A 22,035-nucleotide genomic window follows, 5' to 3' on the forward strand; every position below is an offset into this window, starting at 1 on the left:
CAGAAACAGTATTATTGGAACAGGGACAGGAAAATCCTGCCCTGGAGCACAGAGGCAGGGGGTAGGATGGAAAAAGTGGCACTTGAGGAGCCAGGAAGTCAGGTACTAATCCTGCCCGTAGAGCTACCAGCACTGTGTCCTTGGCCAAGTCCCCCTTACCTCTCAGTTAATGCAGCTCTAAATGGAAGTGTGGCTTATAAATGCACGAGGTCTCTTTCTGCTCCTGACGTTCCTTCATCTAAACCAGTCATTTCCAACTTCTCACCAAAGAACACATCATTTTTCCCCTTTGTGTGTGTGTCATTTAGTTAAAAAAAAAAAAAAGCGCCTTTTTATTTTTAAATACTTTTAGACTTATAGAAGAGCTGCAAAGATAGAACAGAGCATTCCTGTGTATCCGTCAGCCAGCTTCCCCTGACGTTAATATCTTACATAACCGTAGCACAATCATCAAAATTAAGAAGTTAACAGTGGCACAGTACTATTAGGTAAGCTATGGACTTTACTCAGGTTTCACTGGTTATTCCACTTAATGTCCTTGTTCCGGTCCAGGATTCCACACTGCATAGACTTGCCATGTCTCTTTGACCTCCTCTGTGACAACTCAGTCTTTCCTTCTTTCATGACCTTGACACTGTGGAAGAATTGAGGTGTTTGCAAAGCATCCCTCAGTTTGGGTTTGTCTTATATTTTCTCATAATTAGATCTGTTTATGGATTTTTGGATTAATGACCCCAGAGGTAATGAGCCATTCCTACCACATCATGCCCGGGGTCACACAGCATCCATTTCTTATTATTGATAACGTTAACCTTGATCACTTAGTTGAGGTGGTGTGTGTCGGGTTTCTGCATTGTGAAGTGATACCATTTCTCTTTATAATTAACAAATATTTGGGGTGGGGAGGAGATATTTTGAGCTAATTATCTTGTTGCTCCCACTAATTTTGGCATTCTTTGGTCGATCTTGTCTATAGCAATTACTATTGTGATGTTCTAGTGATAGGAGATCTATTTCCCCTATTCCTTTCACATTTATTTTCTGGAATTCTGGACGGAAGAGATACTACTTCCCCCATTTATTCAGTTATTTATTCCTAGCAGTACGGGCTCCTGGATGTTTCTTTTATAATCTAATCACTACTGCGATTTATTTTACAGTTGTTCAAACTATTCCAGTTTGGGGCACTGAGATCTTTCAGGTTGGCTCCTATGTTCTTTCCCCATGTCCATCTTTTTGTTGTTGTTGTTTCTTTTTAAGAGCATCTCCTTACTTTCTGACACCACAAAATGCTTCAGGCTCATCTTGCATCTCCATGGACCCAGTACTGGAATAAACCACTTCTCCAAGGCTCTGGTCCCTTTTATTGGAGCATGGTATTTAGGAACCAAAATCTGGGTACTAGGCTGTTCGTGGCTACTGGGATATCACTGATTCTACGTTCTCTCAGTGGACAGACAGGAAAGTATACTAAGCCATGCATCCACATAGCCCGACTTACTTCCATATAAATCTGTGTGTACACACACGCACACACACACATTTACAACCACGCATTCGTACCGATTCCTCTGACAACAATCCAATATCCATGGGGTTTGTTCTGATATTTCCCCTTTGGTTCAATCTCTGACAGTTAAAAACTGGGCTCATTATAATTACTTATTTGCTCAACCCTAGTATATATGTAAAGTGTACATGTATACAAAATGTATAAATAAAGTGGTTTCGGAATTAAACCCACATCCGTATAAGAACAACAACAACAAACGATCAACGAGGATACAGTGCTTGGGTATGGTGATGTCTTTTACTTAGGCCTCACCATATCCCCTTGACCTAGTTTTCTCCCCCCATCTCCCAACGTGTGGTTACGTCAGTCATTTGTAATATAGTTAGATATGTCGTTATAGTCTGCATTCCCTCTTTGGTTCCTGGCCAATACTATTTGTTTGTTTGTTCTTTTAATTTGCATACAGCAGAAATAACTGTTGTGTACGATTCAACGGGTTTTGACAAATACAGAGGTGGGGGGACCATAGAGAAGAGCTCCATTAGCCAATTCCCTCGTCCTGTCCTTTTGTATTCGATCTCTCCCTCATCCCAACCCATGAAAATAACTGATCTGTTTTCCATCCCTATGTTTTTGTCTTTTCTAAAATGTCACATAGATGGAATGACACAACATGTAGACTTTTGGGTCTGGTGCAGCAAACTGCTTCAAGTTACTGCATGTATTGACAGTGTGCTCCTTTCCACTGCTGAGCAGTGTCCCACTGCGTGGATGTACCACAGTTAGTTTACCCGTTCACCTGTTGATGCAATGGTTCCAGTTTGGCGTGATTATGGATTAAACTGCCATAAACATTCACAGACAGATTGTGGCATGAATACTTTTTAAAAATACACTTGGGTAAAGACCTAGGAGGGAGATAGCCAGTTCATAGGGTAAGTATATAGTTTTATCAAATGCTGCCCAACCTTTTCAAGATGGCGGTACTGTTATCACGTTGCCCTGAGCACTGAAGTTCTAGAAGCTCCATATGCTCATCAGCACTTGTTTCTTTAAAGTTTTTAAGTTTTAGCCAGTCTAACAGGTATTTAGTGCTATCTCACTGTGGTTTTAATTTGCATTTTCCCCAGTAGTTAATGTTCAACATTTTTTCATGTTTCTTTACCATTTGTATATTTTTGAGGAAGTATCAGATATTTTGCCTATTTTTTAAATTTGCTTTTTAATGAGTTTTGAGAGTTATTTGGTAGTTTAAATAGGATATGGCTAGGTGTATTCTTTTTATATTTATTCTATAGTGAGAGTTCCGGATTTATTCTATAGTGAGAATTTCCTGAACTTCCTAGATCTGTGCTTTGAAATCTATCATCAATTTGGGGAAATTTTCAGGCATTAAGATATTCCTTCTGTCCTACCGTTCTCTTGCTCTTCAGAGCTTCTTATTACCTGTATGTAAGAACATTGGATATAATTCTACTGTTTTTGTTGTTCCTATTTTTGTTTTAACTTCTTTTTTCCTTTGTGTTTCAGTTTGGGTGATTCCTATTACCCAGTCTTCAACTTCACGGATTCTTTCCTTGGCTGTGTCAAGGGTACTGAGGAGCCCATCAAAGACATTCCTTATCTCTGTTACAAGTTTTGTATTTCTAGAATTTTCCTTCTTTCTTAGGGTTTCTATCTATTGCTGAAATAGTTACTTATATGATCTTGCACATTCAAATTTTCCATTAGAGCCTCTAACAATTAATTGTAGTTCTTTCAAATTCATGGTCATGTAATTCCAACACCTGTGTCGTATCTAAATCAAATTCTGAGGACAGCTTTGTTTCTTGGGTGTGCAGTTGTTTTGTGTCTTTTTGTAGGTCTTATAATTTTTGGTAAAATTGGACATTTTGACTAGGATAGCAGAGACTAAGATAAATAGTTTTAATGCCTGGAAGTGGGTACACCTCTCCTTCTGCTAAGCCTTCATGCTCTTCCTAACTACATCCCAGAGTGGAACAAGATGTCTCTCTTCGATTTTGAAAGACTGTCAATTAGCTGCCTATATTGTTGATAAATTCTTCCTTCTGCTTTTTTATAAACAAAGACATTCAATAACAAAGCTTCTGATTAGGCAGGAAATAATTAGTATATCCATACTAAACAGATCTATCCCAGCCGAAGCAAACAAACATGATACTCTGGACCTTGTAGGAGCATTATTAGGGAGGGGCAGATAAATATGATTATCTGGGATGCTCTAATAAAATATCTGAACTGTTCCCTATGTTCCCCGCATAGCGGATCTTGTTAATGGTGTCATCTCCACCCCTCCCTGAATCCATACCCTTTGCAATGTGTGTTTGTGTGTTCTTCTGCAGTGGGTGTGCTGATTTGCTTCAACAACCTGACTGGTTTTCAACTCATGCCTTTGGTTCTTGCTATGAGGACACATCTAAGCTTGTTGTGGACATGCATGGCCCAGTCATCCTGGTCACTCCAGCCAACAGCCAAATGTGTAAGTGATCCCTCCAGACCACAAGGACTACCGAGCTAAGTTCAGACTAAACCGCCAACCCACAGGTTCAGGAGCTAAAGAAACGCTTTTCTGTTTTAAACCACTAAGCTTTAGGGTGAGAAGAGAGAGCTGATGTATTCAGTGGGACTTTGAGCTTCCACAGGTCTGGGAAGCACCGACACACATTCTGACTCCCCTGATTCTGTGCCTCCTCAGGTTCGCTTCAGGCTGATTCGTGAACATGCTAGAAGCCATGCCTTGTGAATATGCTACCATTACGGTGGTGCTTATTTTAAGCAAAGTATGAAAACCAGATTCAGTAGGCTCCTATTTTGAATGCTAATTTCTAATTCTTCCTAAGGGAGTCTTTGAAAAACACTTCATGTCTCCATTTTGCTGCTGGAGCCTTTGACAGAAAGCCCACCCCTTGTGCCCTTTGATTTAGGGCAGTGGTTTCTAAGAGCCCTGGGCTGGGCTGATTACAATACTCTCTCGGGGGAAAATCAGAGTTCTCAGATCCCATCTTGAAGAGTCTCATACAGTTATCCTGGGTGGCACCCAGAGACCTGAATTTTTAGACAGCGCCCCAAGGTTACAGCATATTGTTAAGAATATCAGGTGTCATTGACCTGGATTGTTTCCTCGGTTTGTTTCCTGAGTGTATCTTTGGACACAATTTCCTTTCATTGGAATATACCTAAACATAGATTATATATAATAAATGCATTCAAGGGAGACAATGGTTGATATAATTTATAACTTAGACACCTACCTATTTTTAACACCAGTTAAGGAAAGCTAATAATATCCAACACATCTAGTAAGATCATCAAAATAGAAACAGAAAAATTTAAACAACAGAGAAGAGGAAAACGATATCAAAGCTCACACCAGAAGACTTACTTTAATTAGTAGCTCTGAGTTTCCTAGCAGCAAAGGCAAAAAGAGAAATACAATAATTATATAATCCTTACTATATGAAGAAAGAAAATGTACGAAAGTATTGGTAGAGACATTTTTTTTTCTAGAGCTGAATTCTAAAAGGAACTTAATTACACAGGTCCTATTACACAAGTAATTTTCAATATAATGGAAAATATGCTAATGCATAGGGAGAGAAACTTTTTCTGAAGCAAAGGAACCTAATTCTGTATGTCTGATTGCAAAAGGGACTTTGAAAAACAAAAAGTTCTGTAATCAACAGTGGTGGGCAGAAAATAAAGACTATTGCTTATACATCCGTTAAAAAGCAGTCTCTGGAGGCACATCTGGGCAAGGGCCCAGGGGTGAGGCTTTCAGGTGACCTAACTTTTCTCCCGGAAAAAGCTCAAGCCATCTAAAAAATATGAAGAATGGGACAGTGCTTGGCCATGGGGTCCTCTCAGAGGAGGAAATGGGCTACACTGCACCAAGGGAGAGGGGCACCTTGAGGAGGAGCCAATTTATACTGTCAGGAACCCACATTTGGTGGGGGTCGGGGGGGGGGGAGGTCATTCCAGCAATCAGTCCAGGTAGAGGGGCTCAAAAGCTAGAAGGGTCAGACTCTATAGACACTAAAAGACTTCTCACTACAGAGAGGCATTGAGGGTTTCCTGTCCCTTGCAAACTCCATATAGATACTGACAATGTGGTGACTGCTCTTGGGCTGCATAAGTGGAGGAAAGGTGCCAGGCAGTGAGGTGAGACTCCAACTCTGTCCTGTCTACCAGCAGGACTGCAGCTCCTCCCCTCTGGAATGCCACAAATGCTACCCCCTGACCGTGGAACGGTGTCACACCCTGCCCTAGCCCTGCCCCAGCCCTGCCCCTTTCATCAGCTCCTCATCCTTCAGATCCCCATTTAGGGTTCCCTGATGCCCTCAAGCTTGGGTAGCAGCCCCCATCTGTGCCACCACAACATCCTCCCTTCTCCACGACAGCCCTTACCACACTGAGTGAAACTGAGTCCACAGTGACACCCTGAGAGGGTCACCAAACCACCGGTTCACCACTGGATCCTTACTGCTAGCAGTGCTGGGCACAAAGCAGACACCCCAAAGATGTGCACAGTGAATGAATAAGGTAGGACCACAGATACTACTGCTGATAACGTCAGCACTTACAGCTGACACTTACAGGCTCACCAGGTGCCGGGCCCTACTCGAAAGGCTGAAGTGTGGGGCTGAGACCCGATCCCAGGTAGTCTGCTCCTGTTTCCACACTTCACACCTCTTTGCTCTAAGCAATGAACAACGCGAGGCTGAACGAGGCACCTGGAGGTGCCCTGCAGGTCAGGGGGGAGGTAGACCCATGCGTGTAGGGGGCCAAGGGCACAGGGTGTGATCCCGGCAACTGCACAATCCAGCCTCTCAGAAAGCCCGGGAGCGAGCAGATGGAAGGGGCCTCTCTTTAGTGCCGTCCCACTACTGTGGCAGTGCCTGTGCTCCCCAGCACGTGGGCCACATCAGGACAGAACGTGTGAGTGTAACAGGAGACAGAAACAGAACAAGCACCTTGCCACTGGGACCGCCGCTGCCTGCAGGAGAGACTGGGAGCTCAGATGAGCCGGACCCTGGCGCTGGCCCAACAGGACTTGACCGGTGGCTGGCCTTCTGCTCAGATAATCCGGCTGCCTTTTTCCTCTGGGCAGCAATCTGTGACAGGACACTGTCTATGCTGCCACCTGAGGAAAGAGGAATAGACATGACTGCCTCAGGGGTCCAGGGTCCAGCAACATGACTATAGTGGACTTCGTGTGCTGACCTTGCTGAGCTGGAGAAGCATTCCCCAGACTCCCCCGAGCCTCTGCGGCTGTGGGTCAGGGCTGACCACAAGAGGCCTGCGCGTGGAAACCAGAGATGGCCAGGTGCGGAGGTCATCACACTCCAAAGGCACCATGACGAGAGGTATTGGAAGAGGCAGTGCAGGCACGATCAGCTTGTCCTCACTTTCCCCTGCCAGAGCCAGCTTGTGCAGCCTCCGGAAGGCACAGACGCCCCGCCCGCGGCAGCCCCAGCACCGCCCCTTCCAGCAGCCACACAGGGGCTGCCTGCTTGCCCTCTGACCCCCCTTCTGGAGCTGTACCGACCCCATTCCACAGCTGTGCCAATAACTTGCTCAGTCCACAGCACTCAGAGTGGACTGCCGTGTTCCCTCTCCCAGTTTCCCCAAATCCACCAGCAATCTCGAATTATTGTGAAAGAAATAATTCTAGAGAGCTAGAGAGGATCCGAGAGGGAAAACACCAATAACTAACATTTGTGAGGCAATAACCAGCTGCCACATACTGCTGTGAACATTTCACATGTTTGAACAGTGCCACTCTGGGGGCAAAATCGTGAATTCACTGAAAAGTCCCTTAGCCACACCAAGGAAGGGGACAGGGTGTGTGCCGTTGTTTCTGGGACTGTCCACCGAGCAAGCGCAGGGGCGAAGCGAGGTGGGGGGACAGACCCCCAAGGGGTCTTCCCGCCTCCCCGGAGTGGCCCCCCCGGTACCCACCTGAGCGGTTATGCAGCTCCCCACCATGCCTGCTGGAGCCCCCGACCCCACTGGAGCCGCCTGAGGAATGAGGTGAGTGGTTGAAGTTTCCGGAATTGGCAGGAGAGGCGGGGCTTCTGGAGAGAGATGGAAATTTAACCGGCCTGACAGGAGTCTGCAATAGAGTGGGTGTCCTGGTTACGGTTTGTTGTTGCCTCCTCTGGACGTACATGACCACAGGAGAAGGGATCTGGATTCCACTGGCTCACCCCAGCCCATGTGGCCCTCGCCAACTGGTGCTCAGCCTGAGGGGAGTCCCCTAGGGAAGGGGAGTTCATCCTCATCTGCTGACAAGCAGACCATTAGCTCAGGCCGAGCCCCTGAGACGCTGTTCCCCATGAATCACCCCACTTTCAGGATCACTCAACTCTTCCCACAGTGCAGACTAAATGCAAACCAGCCCTGCCCACTTGAGGCACCTCCAGGGCCAGGCTCTCTCCCACTGGAGACTTGATACTGAGACGAGGCAGCAGCAAAGGGGGTCAGCCCCATCTTTACAGAGAGAGATGGGGGTTCTGGGTCCTTCTAATCACTCGGCACACAGTGGCAGGGCGAGGTCCTAAGTCCTCATCTGCGGTTTGCCATTTGCTGCATCTACGGTGTGGGCAGCCTACACAGATGGAGATAAGTTCCCTCATCAAGAGGGACAACCTCAGGACATTACAGAGACACAGCAAGGGCCACAAGTCAGAAGCCACTGTAGGCAAAAGGCTAGAAGTCACACTCCTTGTGGGTGTAAGAAAACACCAGTAGTGCACATAGTCTTGGTTATGGACCTGAACAATGATGTAATGTGGAAGCTGGTTAGAAACCAAGAACTTGACTCCTGGTCCCAGGCCCATGCCACATGGCCAGGTGCTCTGCAGCAGGCTGGTTCCCCTCTCTGAGTCCCAGTCTCCCATCTACTATAGGGAAGCTTAGATGAGATCAGGTCTTCAGGCTGTGCTCCTGGGGGTCCCAGAGAAAAGACAGAGAAGGGGGCCCTCGCTTTCATTCCCTTCACCCCACATTTTAATCTGTTAATAAAGTGTCCCTTTGTAGGATACACTGAAACAAAAGGATATCCCTCATTAAAAAAAAAAAAAAAAAGCCTGAAACCTGCTGGATAAGCGGGTCTGAGGTCCCTTCTGCCTGCAACACACCCCAACTTCATTGTGAGTGATGTGTCAAAGTACATCCAGCGGGAGACTTACAGCGTCTGTGCTCCCACCGCCCATGCCCACGGGGGCACCCCGGCCAGCTCTCTGGGGCAGCACAGTCTTCATGGGTTCTGCCTTCCCACCGTGACATGTCCGGGACCGGTCCGAGCTCCACAGCTCAAAACTGGAAGGGGGTAAGAAAGGGGGGATGACTGCCTTCAGCTTGTCACTCGGGAGTCTGGGGAAGGGGGCTCCATTTCGAAGCTGAAAAAGACAGGCTGTGGGTTAGACAAGCTTCCCCCCCGGGGGGGGGGGGGAGGCTCCCAGCTCTTCAAGAAAGACTCCAGGTTTCTCCTGCTTCTCAGAGAATGGCACCATCATCTACCCCCTCATCCCCACACCCGGCCAGAAACCATGTGGTATCTTCTGCTCTACCAGCAACCAAGCAATACCCCCATTTACTCTGCTCCAACCCCCAGCTTCCCTTGGGACCATTGCAGCAGCTAGAATGGAAACAGAGGGGATGGGGAGCCGAGGCGAGGCCAAGGGATGCTGGGTGTGCTGTGATGGTGGCACCGGGGGGATGGGGAAGAGGGCACTGCAGGCCCAGGGAAAAGAACTCAGGCAGGCCTGACGACCAGAGGAGCAGGACGTGTGTACAGAGCTGGGGGTCTCTGGAGGAAGGGACAGGGCACAGGGGACCAGGAAGCCCAGGCTGGGCTCTCTGTGAGCCCAGCAAACACTCTTCCCCACCCCACCGCACTCTCCCTAGTCCAGCCACACTTCCCACTGCTGACATTTTTAACTGTAATTTTGTATTTTGAAAATGTAATTTAGAGTTAGCATAGAATCCACACAATGATGACTGGTGGACTGTCAAGGAAAAGTATTCACACAGTCCGCACTAACATTAATTAAGAAAAGACAGTGGACTTGGTGCCAGATGGTGCTTTGCAGGGAAGGGCATCCCACAGCTAAACCTGCCTCGGGAGCCGGGCAGGCGTGCATCTCCGCAAGGATGGCTGCAAACGCCCACTCGGCAGGGCTCCCTGGCCATCCTCCATCTGCCGAGGGGTAGGCCAGCGTACCGGTGCCTTCCACGGGGCATGAGGAGGTGGGACAGGGAAGTGCCAACGCAGGAGGGTAGGCATCCTGGGTCCCACCCTGGCTTTCCTGAGCTTTTCTGAGAATCTGTGAACAGTGCCATGCCCCCCGGACCTCAGCAACCTCATCCAGCAAGGGGGCTGGGACTGGAAGAGGACTAAGGATGCCCGCAGCCACAAACCCACCACAGATGGACATTTTCATTCCTTGGGGACAGAGTCTAAATTGTTGCAAACTTTCCGGAAGGCAATGACATTTGCACCCATTGACCCAGAGATTCTATTTCTAGACATTTAGCCCAAGGAAACAGGCAAGTGGGAGAAACTGAGGCATAAAGATATTCATTAGATCCGTGACAACAACAAAAAACTAAAAACCCCGAAGTCCAACAGGTAAGCCTTCACTGGTGTGTGAGGCACGTTCCCAGGACAGAATGTTGCATCATGCAGCCATTAGATGTGATGTGGCTAAGAGTGTTTAATGACATGGAACAGATGGTCAGACAAACTGTTAATAAGTCAGGCTCAGCATAGTATGGGGAATAGAACAGTGCCCACCTCACAGGGCTGCCAGGGGGACTAAATGAATGAATATATGTAAAGTGCTCTGAGTAGCAGCTGGGACTTAGTAAGCGCAGTGGAATTTGCCATTATCATGTAGGACGTGATATATTCATAATGCTAAAAAATGGTTAGAAAAATACCCAAAACTTATCTACCCCAAAATGTCAGTCATGATTATGTGTGTCATCAAGGGGGATTTTATTTTTCTTCTTTATATTTTACTGCATCTTCCAAAATTTCAAGAATAGATCTGTTTTCATACAAAAGTAATTACTGCTATTTAATGAGATTATCAAACATCAGGTAGTAAAGCTCCCACTTTAGTAATCTGGTCTAGAGACACCAATTTACACCCATTGCAGAGCAGGGCAGGGCGGGGCAGGGCTGAGAAAGCAGGTCCCAGTCAGGACCCAGCCCGCTCAGCCCCTTCTGAGGATGCTTCGGCTCCCTTCTCCTCTCCAATACTGCCCTCTCCTGGCCAGCCTCCAGATTAGGGTCTTAGAGCTAAATGGACTTGAGTTCAACCCCAACCCTCATTTAAAGAAAAGGAACGCGAAGCCCAGAGAGGTGAAGTCACATGTCCAAGATCATACAGCAGGTAACCAGGAGCTCATTCTGGGCCAGGCACTATGCTAAACACTTCCTGGGGACAACTTTATTCAAAGAAACAGCCATGAAGGACAGCATCCCTTAAAGTCAGACACTGCCAGATGTCCCCCAGGATCCATCTTCTACATCTTCCTTAGTAGACACCCCTGGCATTTAGACGGGACACAACCACCTGGAACAGAGACTTCCTTTCCCAGCCAGCCCCCCAGCCTCCCACACGTAGTGTGATGTGACTAAATGCTGGCCAATATGATATAAGCAGAAGTGACGTGTGAGTTCCCAGGAAACTTCTTGAAAGACACCTGGTGTGCCCCTGGCCACTTTTTCCTCCCCTCATCGTTCTTGCTGGCTAGGAGGAGGCAGTAATGGCCACAGCTCTGGTGGCCATCTCATAATAGAAGCCAAGCCTGGGAGACCAACAGGTAGAAGGACACCATGTGTCAACATACTCGTCCTAAACTGCACTTGAGAAAAAGAAACTGCTGTCTCATTCATGCCAGTTATTTGAGGACTTTTGTTACTAATCCTGATGCATCTCTAATTCATAGATGAGGAGACTGAGGCCTCTCAGGCTGGAAACACAGCCTCCTCTGAGACTCCTCTCCTCCTGACTCCCCAAAACCAAAACGGTGACTCCGCTGTCACCCATCAATTCCTACTCAGCAAGCCCTGTCCTCAGCGCTGCCTCCCTGTGAACGCAACCAGGGCTTACATCTGGCCACTAAGCACCAGCACCACCTTACCCACAGTTTAGACTGGCATCTGTTCCAATTCCTCAGCGCCAGAGCTGTGCCCACTGTTACACATTTTGCTATCGAGCCCATCTGCGACCACCACCAAGAGAGACACATGTCCACATCCAGCCTTGTAAATCAACTAATGACTGGTAGAGACTTTAAATGCTTTTAGAACAGCCCCACACTCACCATGGTTGTCAATAACACATCTTCTTTGTCTCCTCTCATGCTCCCGGGACCTGAGAGACAAATGGAAGTTTCCTGAAATGACCCCTCCCAATAAGTTCATGGCATGAGGATGAGTGACCAGGGTAGCCTTCATCCTGGAAAACCAACTCTCCTGAGTGATTAAATATTTAATAATAATTGGTATCCAATACTTGAATAGACGGAAAGCATTTAAAAGGTGTCTCAAAGCGTGTTTTCAGCTTTTCCATAAAGCCGGGCGTGCTGGGTCAGACAGTGATGCACCCAGCTCAACAGCTTGTCTCAAACAGTGCTGTGAAAGGAGCAAGGCTGGGTGTGGGGAGTCTGTTTGAAGGGGTGTGATCTGATCAACTGTTCAATCAGTGTGGGAATCACCTTCAGTGCCCTGGTAAAGTCATCCAATCTGTTGAATACCTCCAGCATTGGGAAGCTCACTTCCTACCCTCAGATAACTCGTTCTATTTCTAAACGCTTCCAGTGCCAGAGATCATGTTTGATAGGTGGGAAAATCACCTATCAAAGGCAAGAGAGAGGCAGTTTCTGGCCTCAAGGCCCTGAGCAGGGCGTGTGGGACAGAAACCAGGGACCCTTGCCACCAACATCCCCGTTCTACCATGCTGACCGCATTTGTGTCCCTGCCCATTTCTCCTTCCCCAGACCAGCCACTTTGTTCCAGGGCCACATTCCAGTATCATCTCACCTCTCACATCAGCCCAAGAGGTAGGACAAAGGGCAGAGAATTTGGGTTTGACCGTTCTGGAAATTTTACAGCACATGCAGTTTTTTCTTACCATTATCTTTCACTGTGGGGGCTACATCATGAAGCCCCAAGCGGCTTGTCTTGTCCTGGGGGGCCGCCCTCATTGTGGAGTCCAGCGCTGAGTCTGGTTCATCACAGAAAGGCAATGGCTGGTTGCTGGAGAGCCTGCGGGGCAGGGTCTGCATCAGTTTGAGCTTCCGGAACCGATTGGACATTCGGTTCCACCAGGACTGCCAAGGGAACGCAGAGCAGAGGTCATGCTCCGGGAACAGCCAGGCCAAGGACGGTGACACACTTTATACACACTTCCCCTCTGCTCTCCTGGGCCCATGAAGGTATTACCAATCAGCCACAGCAACCCTTCCCATAAGGCCATGGTTCTCTCTAAAGCCTTTCTGACTCAGCCCTTCGAGGCTCTGACCTCTGACAGTGGACCCTATGTGCTGCCCCTCATCTAGTCAATCTCCGCATCGCACAGATTGAGAAATGGAGATCCAGATGGGGTGCCAACTTGCTCAAAGTTTCACAGTGAGTCAGAGACAGACAGATGGACAAGAGGCAACGTCAAACACCATAGCATCAGTCACTGCATAAGCTCTTCCCCCCTTTCCAGTGACAGCGTAAGAGGTGTTGTCCACACCAAGGCCTGGGCCATCTGTTCTGGCAGCTGATGCCTCTCCACCTACAGAGAGGACCAATGCTGCCCCCCAGGGTGTCCCTAACCCTGTGACAGCTTGGGGGTTACGACACAGCAGGAAGGGAGGCTGCGAGGGCCTGGGTTAGGGAGATGGCAGCGAGCACAGGGCTGAAGGGACCTATACAAACAACACTGAGAGGAAAGCACGGGGCTCTAGTGAGTGAGCTAAGAACAGGAGCTGAGTCTGCAGATTTGAGGAGGTGCTAGAGTCCCAGACAGGATAGAGAAAAGGTAAGTGTGACTTCAACCAAGTAGAGCAGGATGGGGAGGACGAGAAATTCAAAGAAATGAGCAGCTGGAGGCTCGCAGTTAGAAATGAGCAACTGGAGGTTTTTTTGGTATTTCCAGAAAGCCCCAGCTGGAGGCCTGTGGGCTGCAGGGAGACCCCAGAATGGCGCAATCAGCAATATCCCACATGCTGAAGCAGAGGCCGCAGACAGACAGCCTGGAGGAGAGGCATTTGGTTCGGCCAGCCCAGTACTACATCATGCAAAATTCTCCAGTTCCCGACATCTATAAATTGGGTTTCCATATCTAGCGTCCTAGCATTTCCTGAAAAAAATGGGACAATCTGACAAGATGAACCCACATTCTTACAAAGTAGTCACTGCATGTGATAGGATCACACCAGTTTTCCCTGATCCCCACTGTTCCTTATTGCTCACCCACAGCTTGTTTCCCGTCCCTGCTTGATCACCCTCACCCTAAACCAGCCCTGCATTAACAGGAAGCGGCAGGCATCCCCCACACCGTCAACTTGGCTCTCTTTAAAGCCCTTTAGGACAGGAAAAGGCAAACCTTGAGCCCGCCTTTGTCATCGGGCAGCACTGGGACACTCCAAGGCTGTCGGACCTTCGAGTGGGGCAGAGGTGGTGGGTGGCTGGGCCGGCCTTTGTCTTTATTCACCTGCATGCAGACAGATGCCAGCAGTCGAACAAGTTCCGTGTCTATGGACACAAAAGGCAGCGCTTTACCTGCAAATACGTCTGCTGGGCCAGGAGAGAGGGCTCAACAAGACCCCTGTCAGCCTTAGAACTCAGCCCTGCAGATCGAGTCTATGTTACTCCGGAATCAAGGCACCGGCTTCACCGTCTGGTCTTCGAAAGGTGGCAAACAGGCCAGCAGGGCTTAATCCACTTGACCAGAAGGAAAAACCAGGAGCCCTCTCCCCACAGAAAGACAGTGGGGTAAGTGTGTTTTAAAAGTACAAGCTTGGGGCACCTGGGTGGCTTAGTCGGTCAAAGCATCCAACTTCGGCTCAGGTCATGATCTCGCAGTCTGTGGGTTTGAGATCTGCATCAGGCTCTGTGCTGACAGCTCAGAGTCTGGAGTCTGTTTCAGCTTCTGTGTCTCCCTCACTCTCTACCCATCCCCCGCTTGCGCTCAGTCTCTCTCAAAAATAAAAAATAAACATTTATAACAAAAAAAATTTTAAATAAATAAACAGATAAATAAAGTAAGTATAGGTTCTGCAGCCAGACGTTAGGGGGTTAAATTCTGCTTCTGCCCCTCCCTGGCTGTGCAACGGCAGGTAAATTAGGGAACTTCTCTGTGTCTCTGTAAAAGGGGTGACAGGATGCTGGTGCATAAAGGTGTCTGGAGGATGCGAGGGAATTTCTGGCATAAGGGAAGTGCTTAAGAAAGGTTAGGTATCATTTGCAGTTACTAACTGGGTTACCAAAACAACAGCGGTTGAGAAGAAAATATTACAAACTATTAACAGTGCTTTTCTCTTGATGACTGTTTTTTTTTTTTTCTTTTCCAAGTGTCCAATAATAAGCACGTGTCTCTTAAAAAAATTCAGGCAAAAACTTCATTTAAAAAACCCACTAGGAAAAAAAATTGACGAGGGAGAGACTCTTATGGGGCAAGGGAGAGGGAAGTGGTCGGGAAGGGAAGAGGGAGAAGAGACACAGTGAGACACGAGTTTGTTTGAGAAAAGTGTGCGCGATCCAGGAGATGGGTTTTTTTGTTTGTTTTGTTGTTTTTAATTTTTTTTAACATTTATTTATTTTTGAGACAGAGAGAGACAGAGCATGAACAGGGCAGGGTCAGAGAGAGGGAGACACAGAATCTGAAACAGGCTCCAGGCTCTGAGCTGTCAGCACAGAGCCCGACGCGGGGCTCGAACTCACAGCCCTCACGGACCGCGAAATCATGACCTGAGCTGAAGTCGGCGGCTTAACTGACTGAGCCACCCAGGCGCCCCCAGGAAATGGGTTTTAACGACATAAAATCTACGCATGTCAGGAGGGCCTCCAACGAGGTGGAGTGAGCTCACTGGACTTGACTGGAGGACCTCACCTCACTGGCTGGGGATAAGCCATTTCCCCTGGCCTCAGTCACCTCCCCTCCACAAGGGGATACGCAGCTCTGCTTCCCCTCATGCACACTGCGAGGATGAAATGGAGCCGAGTGTGCGTCTGAGATATGCGGGGCCGGCAGCAGGCAGGGCGAGGGGGCAATGCTGGGGAAGAGGGAGGGCTCTCTGGCAGGGCACCCCATAGCCGAGAGGGGCAGCAGGGCTATGTCCACTTGGGTCTGTGGAGGTCAAGTCCTCTCCCACGGCCAGCAGGCTGGGATTTGGCTCAGGGTTCAAAGCCTGTGGGTTAGAAGGGCCTACTAGCCTCTCTCTTTCCCTGGGCTGAAACTCCAGGGCAACAGAAGAGAGGATGGATGGACAGACAGACTCTGACCCTTGGGCCACCTAATTGGATGCGTCAGGTCCCAGAGGAGGGCCTGTCACAGTGGGGGAGGGTCCGAGGGGAGCAGCAGATGCCAGCAGGGCCCGAGAGAGGTGGGATGAGGGATGGTGACACCCCCGGCACGGTGCCCTTGACCCAGCAGCCTCCACCTACACGACTGAACAGAGGAGGTCACTACTCCATCTTTGATTCTGCTTGTCAAAGGGGCCTTTCTGTTTCTTCCTGGGGCAGGGTTTCTGGTCACAAAGCACAGATACCATTCTAGGACTTGCATGGACTGCCAAGGCAGACTCATGTCTCGCTGGCCTTCCCTCCTGGGAGACTCCTGGAAGGCTGGCACTGGAGAAGCCTAGGAGACTACCTGGTGCCAGCCCAGTCTTTGCCGAGGAGGGAAGGAACTCGCCTGAGGACATGTGGTGAGCCCTCGGGGCTTGAGAGTGACCTCCCTCATGAGTAAGCAAGGGCTGGACACAAAGGTGATTATCCTGATTCCCCGCCAGAGAAAGGCCATGAGGGTCTTCGACCCTTTTCCTGAAACAACCCACCAGGGTCACTCAGCAGCATCACTAGGTCAAAGGCCGTGTACCCGTTTTTTGCACGAAGAGTGACATCAGCTCCTTGGTTTAGCAGGTATTTGACAACTTCCTTATTCCTAGGGAGGAAAGAAAAAGCCAAGGTTAGACACACTGAAAACAAAAGCCTGGTTTTGCTCCTGGGCAAGAAGCTGACGATATTAGCGCCCATCTCTGAGCCTGAAAGAAGGATGTGAAAGGCTGCAAACTGTCTCACACTCCCTGTCCCTACTCCGTGAGGAGTCAGCGCTGAATGTGATGGAAACCAAGGCTGATGTGCTCCATCCACAAGCAAAAGAAAAACGACATGGCCACCATGACCACGCAGGTCCCAATTCCTGCTGCCCCAAATCGGGACCCCTGCGCTGCAGAAGCCTCACAGAGGCTGAGGTGTCTGATGCAGTTGTCCGAGGCTCACCAAATAAGAAGAAAAACTGCTTCAGGATGACACAGGAAATTGCTGTGATCACCTAAAACAGGGCAAGGAAAAGGAAAAGGCCTGTAATTTGGAATCAGACCACTTAGTGGCTGTAAGACCGTCTGCAGCTCCCAGCCCCTGGGTCAACCTATCCGAAAGGGGTGGCCTCCAGGAGGACAGACTGAGAAGGGACTCAGAAGCACCAGTCAATGCCGGTGCCTATTCGAAAGGAGGGGTCAGGACAAGTCTCAGCACTGGTTGCCCAGGAGCCAATGGTACGAATGGCTGATGTTCCATTTCCAATAGGGGTAACTTAAGGACATCAATGGGAACACTCCAAACAAACTGTTCAACTGAAATCAACCCACAGAAACTCATCTTCCTGCAGAAAATGTTCCTGCTGCATGGCTTTTATGGCCCCTGGTGAATTCTGTGCTGAGGTAATAGGAATCAGGACACAGAAGGTAGGGATGCAGAACAGAAGGCCCCTGCACTTCTTTAATTTTGTGTGTGTGCCTCCAGGTCTTCACAGCTTTAGAGTTTATCTGCAGCTTCTCGGGACCAGAAAACCCCACCAAGGACCCTAGCTCAGACCAGGGCATTCCCTTAGCCTCGCGCTGAAGGAGTAGAGTCGGCACTGACCCATGGTAGGTGGCCTGCATGAGGGCTGTCCAGCCATGCACGCTGTCTTGCTTGTCGATGTCAGCGCGCCTCTCCACCAGCAGCTGCACCAGAGGCAGCTGCCCCGTGACAGCCGCCAGCATCAGCGGGGTTGCCCCATCTCCATTGACCAGGTTCACATAGTTAGGGTCTTCGTCTGCGATCTCTTTGACCAGCTGGAAGTTTCCTGCAAACAGAAGCAGGAGCCTGGTGCTCAGTGGGCCTGGCACTGCTGGATTACTTATCCAGTGGGTTATTAACAAACATATGCTCTACCTGCCCCTGCACTGGGCTGCTGGGCGTCACATGGGCTACAAAGATGAGAAGGAGGTAGCCTCCACTCTCAAATCCCCCAATCTTGGAGGGATGCACACAAACAGCTTTACTGAAAGAGAGAAGTGTTATTGAGATCTTAAGAGAACAGATGAAGGAAACATGAAAGGCAATGCAAATACAGGGAGCTCAGATCAGCGTGGGGGTTGAGAATCAGGGAGGGGTTCCTAGAGGTGGGGGTCTATATCAGGAGAGGAGATCTTAGGCTAACTAGCCCTTCATCACAAAGAAAGTAGAGAGTAGGTAGGCAGTGAGGAACCTCAGAAGTAGGGAAAAGCCAGAGCATAGCCACAGGGTTTGGCCAGAGGGGTGGGGGGCCTGGAGGATGGTCTGGAACCTGTGTATAAGCACCATAATAACTATCAGCTTCCAGGGGCTGAACCCTCCCTGTGTGAAACTACAGTCAGGAAACAATAAAATGCCCGTTTTCTTTCGCAAACACTCTGGGTGGCCTTAAAAAGGACTACAAATACTAGATTGGGAGAATGTGTCTCTATCTTCATAAATCTCTAAAAAGATTTTCAAAAGCACTTACCCATTTTCAACGCGTGGAAAATATCAGGCCGCCTTTTCTCCTCATCTAGGTAAATAAGGATTTTAAAAGTTAACCAGGAAAGGTTTAGTAGAACAGAGAAGTCACAAGCACATAACAATACAGCCTAGCATTTAAAAATGATCTACTTTCAGGGGCGCCTGGGTGGCGCAGTCGGTTGGGCGTCCGACTTCAGCCAGGTCACGATCTCGCGGTCCTTGAGTTCGAGCCCCGCGTCAGGCTCTGGGCTGATGGCTCAGAGCCTGGAGCCTGTTTCCGATTCTGTGTCTCCCTCTCTCTCTGCCCCTCCCCCGTTCATGCTCTGTCTCTCTCTGTCCCCAAAATAAATAAAAACGTTGGAAAAAAAAATTTAAAAAAAATAAAAATGATCTACTTTCCAAAAGCAATCAGATAAAAGACAGGTGTAGCGGACGAATCCAGTAGCCCTTCTGGAAGAGTTATCATCACAGAGTGTCTGTAAATGCTCCAGAGATAGATCTTGGGCAGTCATCTGGCCAAAAAACATGAATAAGCAGAACATTTCCTGATCCCACACTCACGAAGCAATCATTTTGGGGCATTCCAAACTCTGGGATAGCCTCTCTTAGATGTAATGGAAAGTATAGTCTTGGAAAAATCTGGATTCCTATGAAAAATTTTTAAAAGAAAGTGGTTCTTTTCTACTGAAAACTAAATGTACAACCATGAGATAATTCCAAAACAGAGGGTCTGAGACAGCAGCTAAGCCCAGAGGGAGGTCATCGAGACGGCCACCAGAAAAGCCAAGGTTAATTTTTGTTTTCCTTCTCAAATAAGGAATCTGAAGGATTCTGAGAGTCACTCTGCCCCAGACTTGCAGACATGGCTCTCTGCAGACCACTGCCCACCTGAGGTTTCCGTGCTGGTCCCTGCAGCCCAGCTCCTCAGCTGGTCCAGAAGCCCACGCCTACCCCCAAACCTGGGCCTTGCTGCACCCACCAACGCTTGCCCCTCCTTCATCTGCTCATCTGCCACCTTCCTCCAAGCTGGTGAGTACTGTGCTACTGTCAGAAAGTAGACATCATCATGACCAGTCCCGAAGGCAGGACTTAACTGCAATCTCTGACTCTAGGGATGGAGTGGCTGTGAGGGGGACCTGTGACTCTGGGCTAAATCTCTGGTTCAGGTCAGCCCCTCGGGCAGCTGGGAAGAAGCTGCAGCACAGTTCAGGGACCACCGAGTCTGGAGTTGGCGTATCAGAATTTGAGTACGTTTCCAGGGTGATTGGTCTCATCAACAACAGGGGATAACATGCTAATATGGGGACCGTGTGGTGGTTGCAGGGATCAATAATATAGATGGGAGAATGCTTCAGAAAGCCTTAGGCCTCATTCAAAGAGCAATTTTTGTTGCCTTCACCGGTGATTAGCACCCACCCCAGAATGCGTGGTACTTAACTCCAGAGTTCTTATAGAGGACAGACAGGGCCATGGAACCAAATGTCTAATTTTGCCTGGGCAATACTATTAAGAAATGATTCTGAGCCAGGGTGGCTCAGTCGGTTAAGCATCGGACTCTTGATCTCACCTCAGGTCTTAATCTCAGGGTTGTGAGTTCAAGACTTGCATTGGGCCCCACGTTGGGCAGGAAGAGCTACTTAAAAAAAAAAAAAGATTTTGCATCTTAGTTTTAAATAGGTCACATTCCTTTAAGTGTCTAAGAGTCTAATTTGCTATGGGAGGGGCCTTCTCATACCAAGACCCTTTGACAAAAAATAGTATGTCACCTGACGTTAGTGCTGGTTGCTAAGCAACCATCTGGTACAAAAGAAGGACTGACCCTCTAGCCTGACCCCAGGAGGCCCGGGCAGTTGTGCCATTGATGCCAAGTGACCCTGGGCTGGCCCTTTCCTCATTCCAGATGCCGGTGTTGGCATCAATAGCACCACAGTTCTGGGGACCCTTCCCAGCCCAAGGAACCACCACGGTGGGGTGTATCACAATGACCGTTATAGCCTCGATGGTACCCTATCCTGCAGCTAATGCGAGGGAGAGAGCTGGGGGTCTTCAAGGTGAACTTCCTAGCACCTCACAAAAAGAGCTTGGAATAAACAGTTACTTACATAATAATCTATCATTGCTAACACAGCCTCTCCCTTGCTGCCGTCCTACCGTGGAGGCTCTTTCCCTGAGAGCCGGCCGGGAGCACTCCCTCAGCTTCCATGTCGGCTACGGTCTTACATGCTCAAGGAGGCTGCCCAACCACACGGCAGCCTTCATCACCCCCACAGACCCCAAACCTCAGCCCTGCCCGCTTTCTCCCCGCGCGGGTTACCTACCACCTGCCTATTACGTAAGTTATTATTTCCAGTAGGTTTATTTCCCATTTCTCGCCTGTCTCCCTACAGAGGCCGAGGTCCTCAAGGCAGAGGGCACACAGTTTGGCAGGGTCCTGGGCCAAATCTGCTCTGCAGCCTGTTTGGGTAATTATGGGTTTTACTGAAACACAGCCTACCCACTCATTACATATAATGTCTGGCTGCTTTCACTCTAGCGGAATGAGTGGCTCTGACAGAGACTGGGCCCATAGTCTAAAATATTGTTCTATCTGGTCCTTTACAGGAAAAGTCTGCTGAACCCTGTCCTAGAAAGATCCCAGAACATCCTGCATCGGAATCATCTGGTTAGAAAGGAGGGGCCTTGCCATGGGGGTTTCCAGGCTCTTTCCAGAGATACCAAATAATTCTCTGGAGGGTGGGCTAGAAACCTACAAGTAATAGGTACTCCCAACTGATTCTTATGCACAGCACATCTTAAGACCCATTGTTTCGGTAGGCTAAACTTCTGATTTGCACACAGCCCTCTGGTTGGGCAGTCCTCAGCTTTTGTCATTCAAACACAATTTAGGGTCCTCTGTGAAGCCATGGCAAGGAAGGGAAGGAAATTGGTGGTGGCACAGACTGACCTGTCTTGGGCCTGACAGTGGTCAGTGGGTCCAGGTAGTCTGCAAGGTCCCTGTGCTTGCAGTCAAGTGCAAACCTCGAAGGCGGTCTTCTCTAACACGCTGAGGTAGTCAGGGTTGGCCCCCTTCTCCACCAGCTGCTGAGCCATGCCGAGCCTCCCAGTGAGTGCTGACAGCATCAGTGGGCTCCAGCCCACGGTTCGGGCCACGTGGTTGGGGTCCGCGCCCCACTCCATCAGCAGACGCACCACAGCCTCATGCCATGCTGGATGGCAGCCATCAGGGCTGTGATGTCCAACAGCTCATCCCTGCTGTCCCCTGACCTGCTCGCCTGAGGAGCTGTGATGGTCCACAAAGGCACCAGCTTCCAGAAGCAGCTTCACCACACCCAGGTGGCCACCCGAGAGGGCCACAGTGAGCACGCTGCCCCTAGACGGTTCTGGGCATTGATATCAGCTCCATGATCCAAAAGGAGGTGTGCCACGCTCACGTGCCCAAATCTCCAGGAAGATGGAGAATTAGTGACAC

The 22,035-nt window shown here is 49.1% G+C and overlaps 1 protein-coding gene across 1 annotated transcript in view; it reads right to left on the reverse strand.

Moving 5' to 3' along the window:
• The window catches only part of ANKS6 (ankyrin repeat and sterile alpha motif domain containing 6), a 46,934-nt gene that overhangs the window by 19,582 nt on the left and 5,317 nt on the right, over positions 1–22,035 (reverse strand). The window contains 14 exon segments of the mRNA XM_030293675.1: positions 6,505–6,674; positions 7,493–7,646; positions 8,725–8,934; positions 11,873–11,922; positions 12,682–12,880; positions 14,146–14,294; positions 16,598–16,704; positions 17,685–17,889; positions 18,571–18,615; positions 21,511–21,580; positions 21,582–21,769; positions 21,772–21,827; positions 21,829–21,934; positions 21,937–22,007. Of these exon segments, the coding sequence (XP_030149535.1) occupies positions 6,505–6,674; positions 7,493–7,646; positions 8,725–8,934; positions 11,873–11,922; positions 12,682–12,880; positions 14,146–14,294; positions 16,598–16,704; positions 17,685–17,889; positions 18,571–18,615; positions 21,511–21,580; positions 21,582–21,769; positions 21,772–21,827; positions 21,829–21,934; positions 21,937–22,007 (1,780 nt within the window).

This window comes from Lynx canadensis, chromosome D4 (genome assembly GCF_007474595.2).
Source record: "Lynx canadensis isolate LIC74 chromosome D4, mLynCan4.pri.v2, whole genome shotgun sequence".
NCBI lineage: Eukaryota > Metazoa > Chordata > Mammalia > Carnivora > Felidae > Lynx > Lynx canadensis.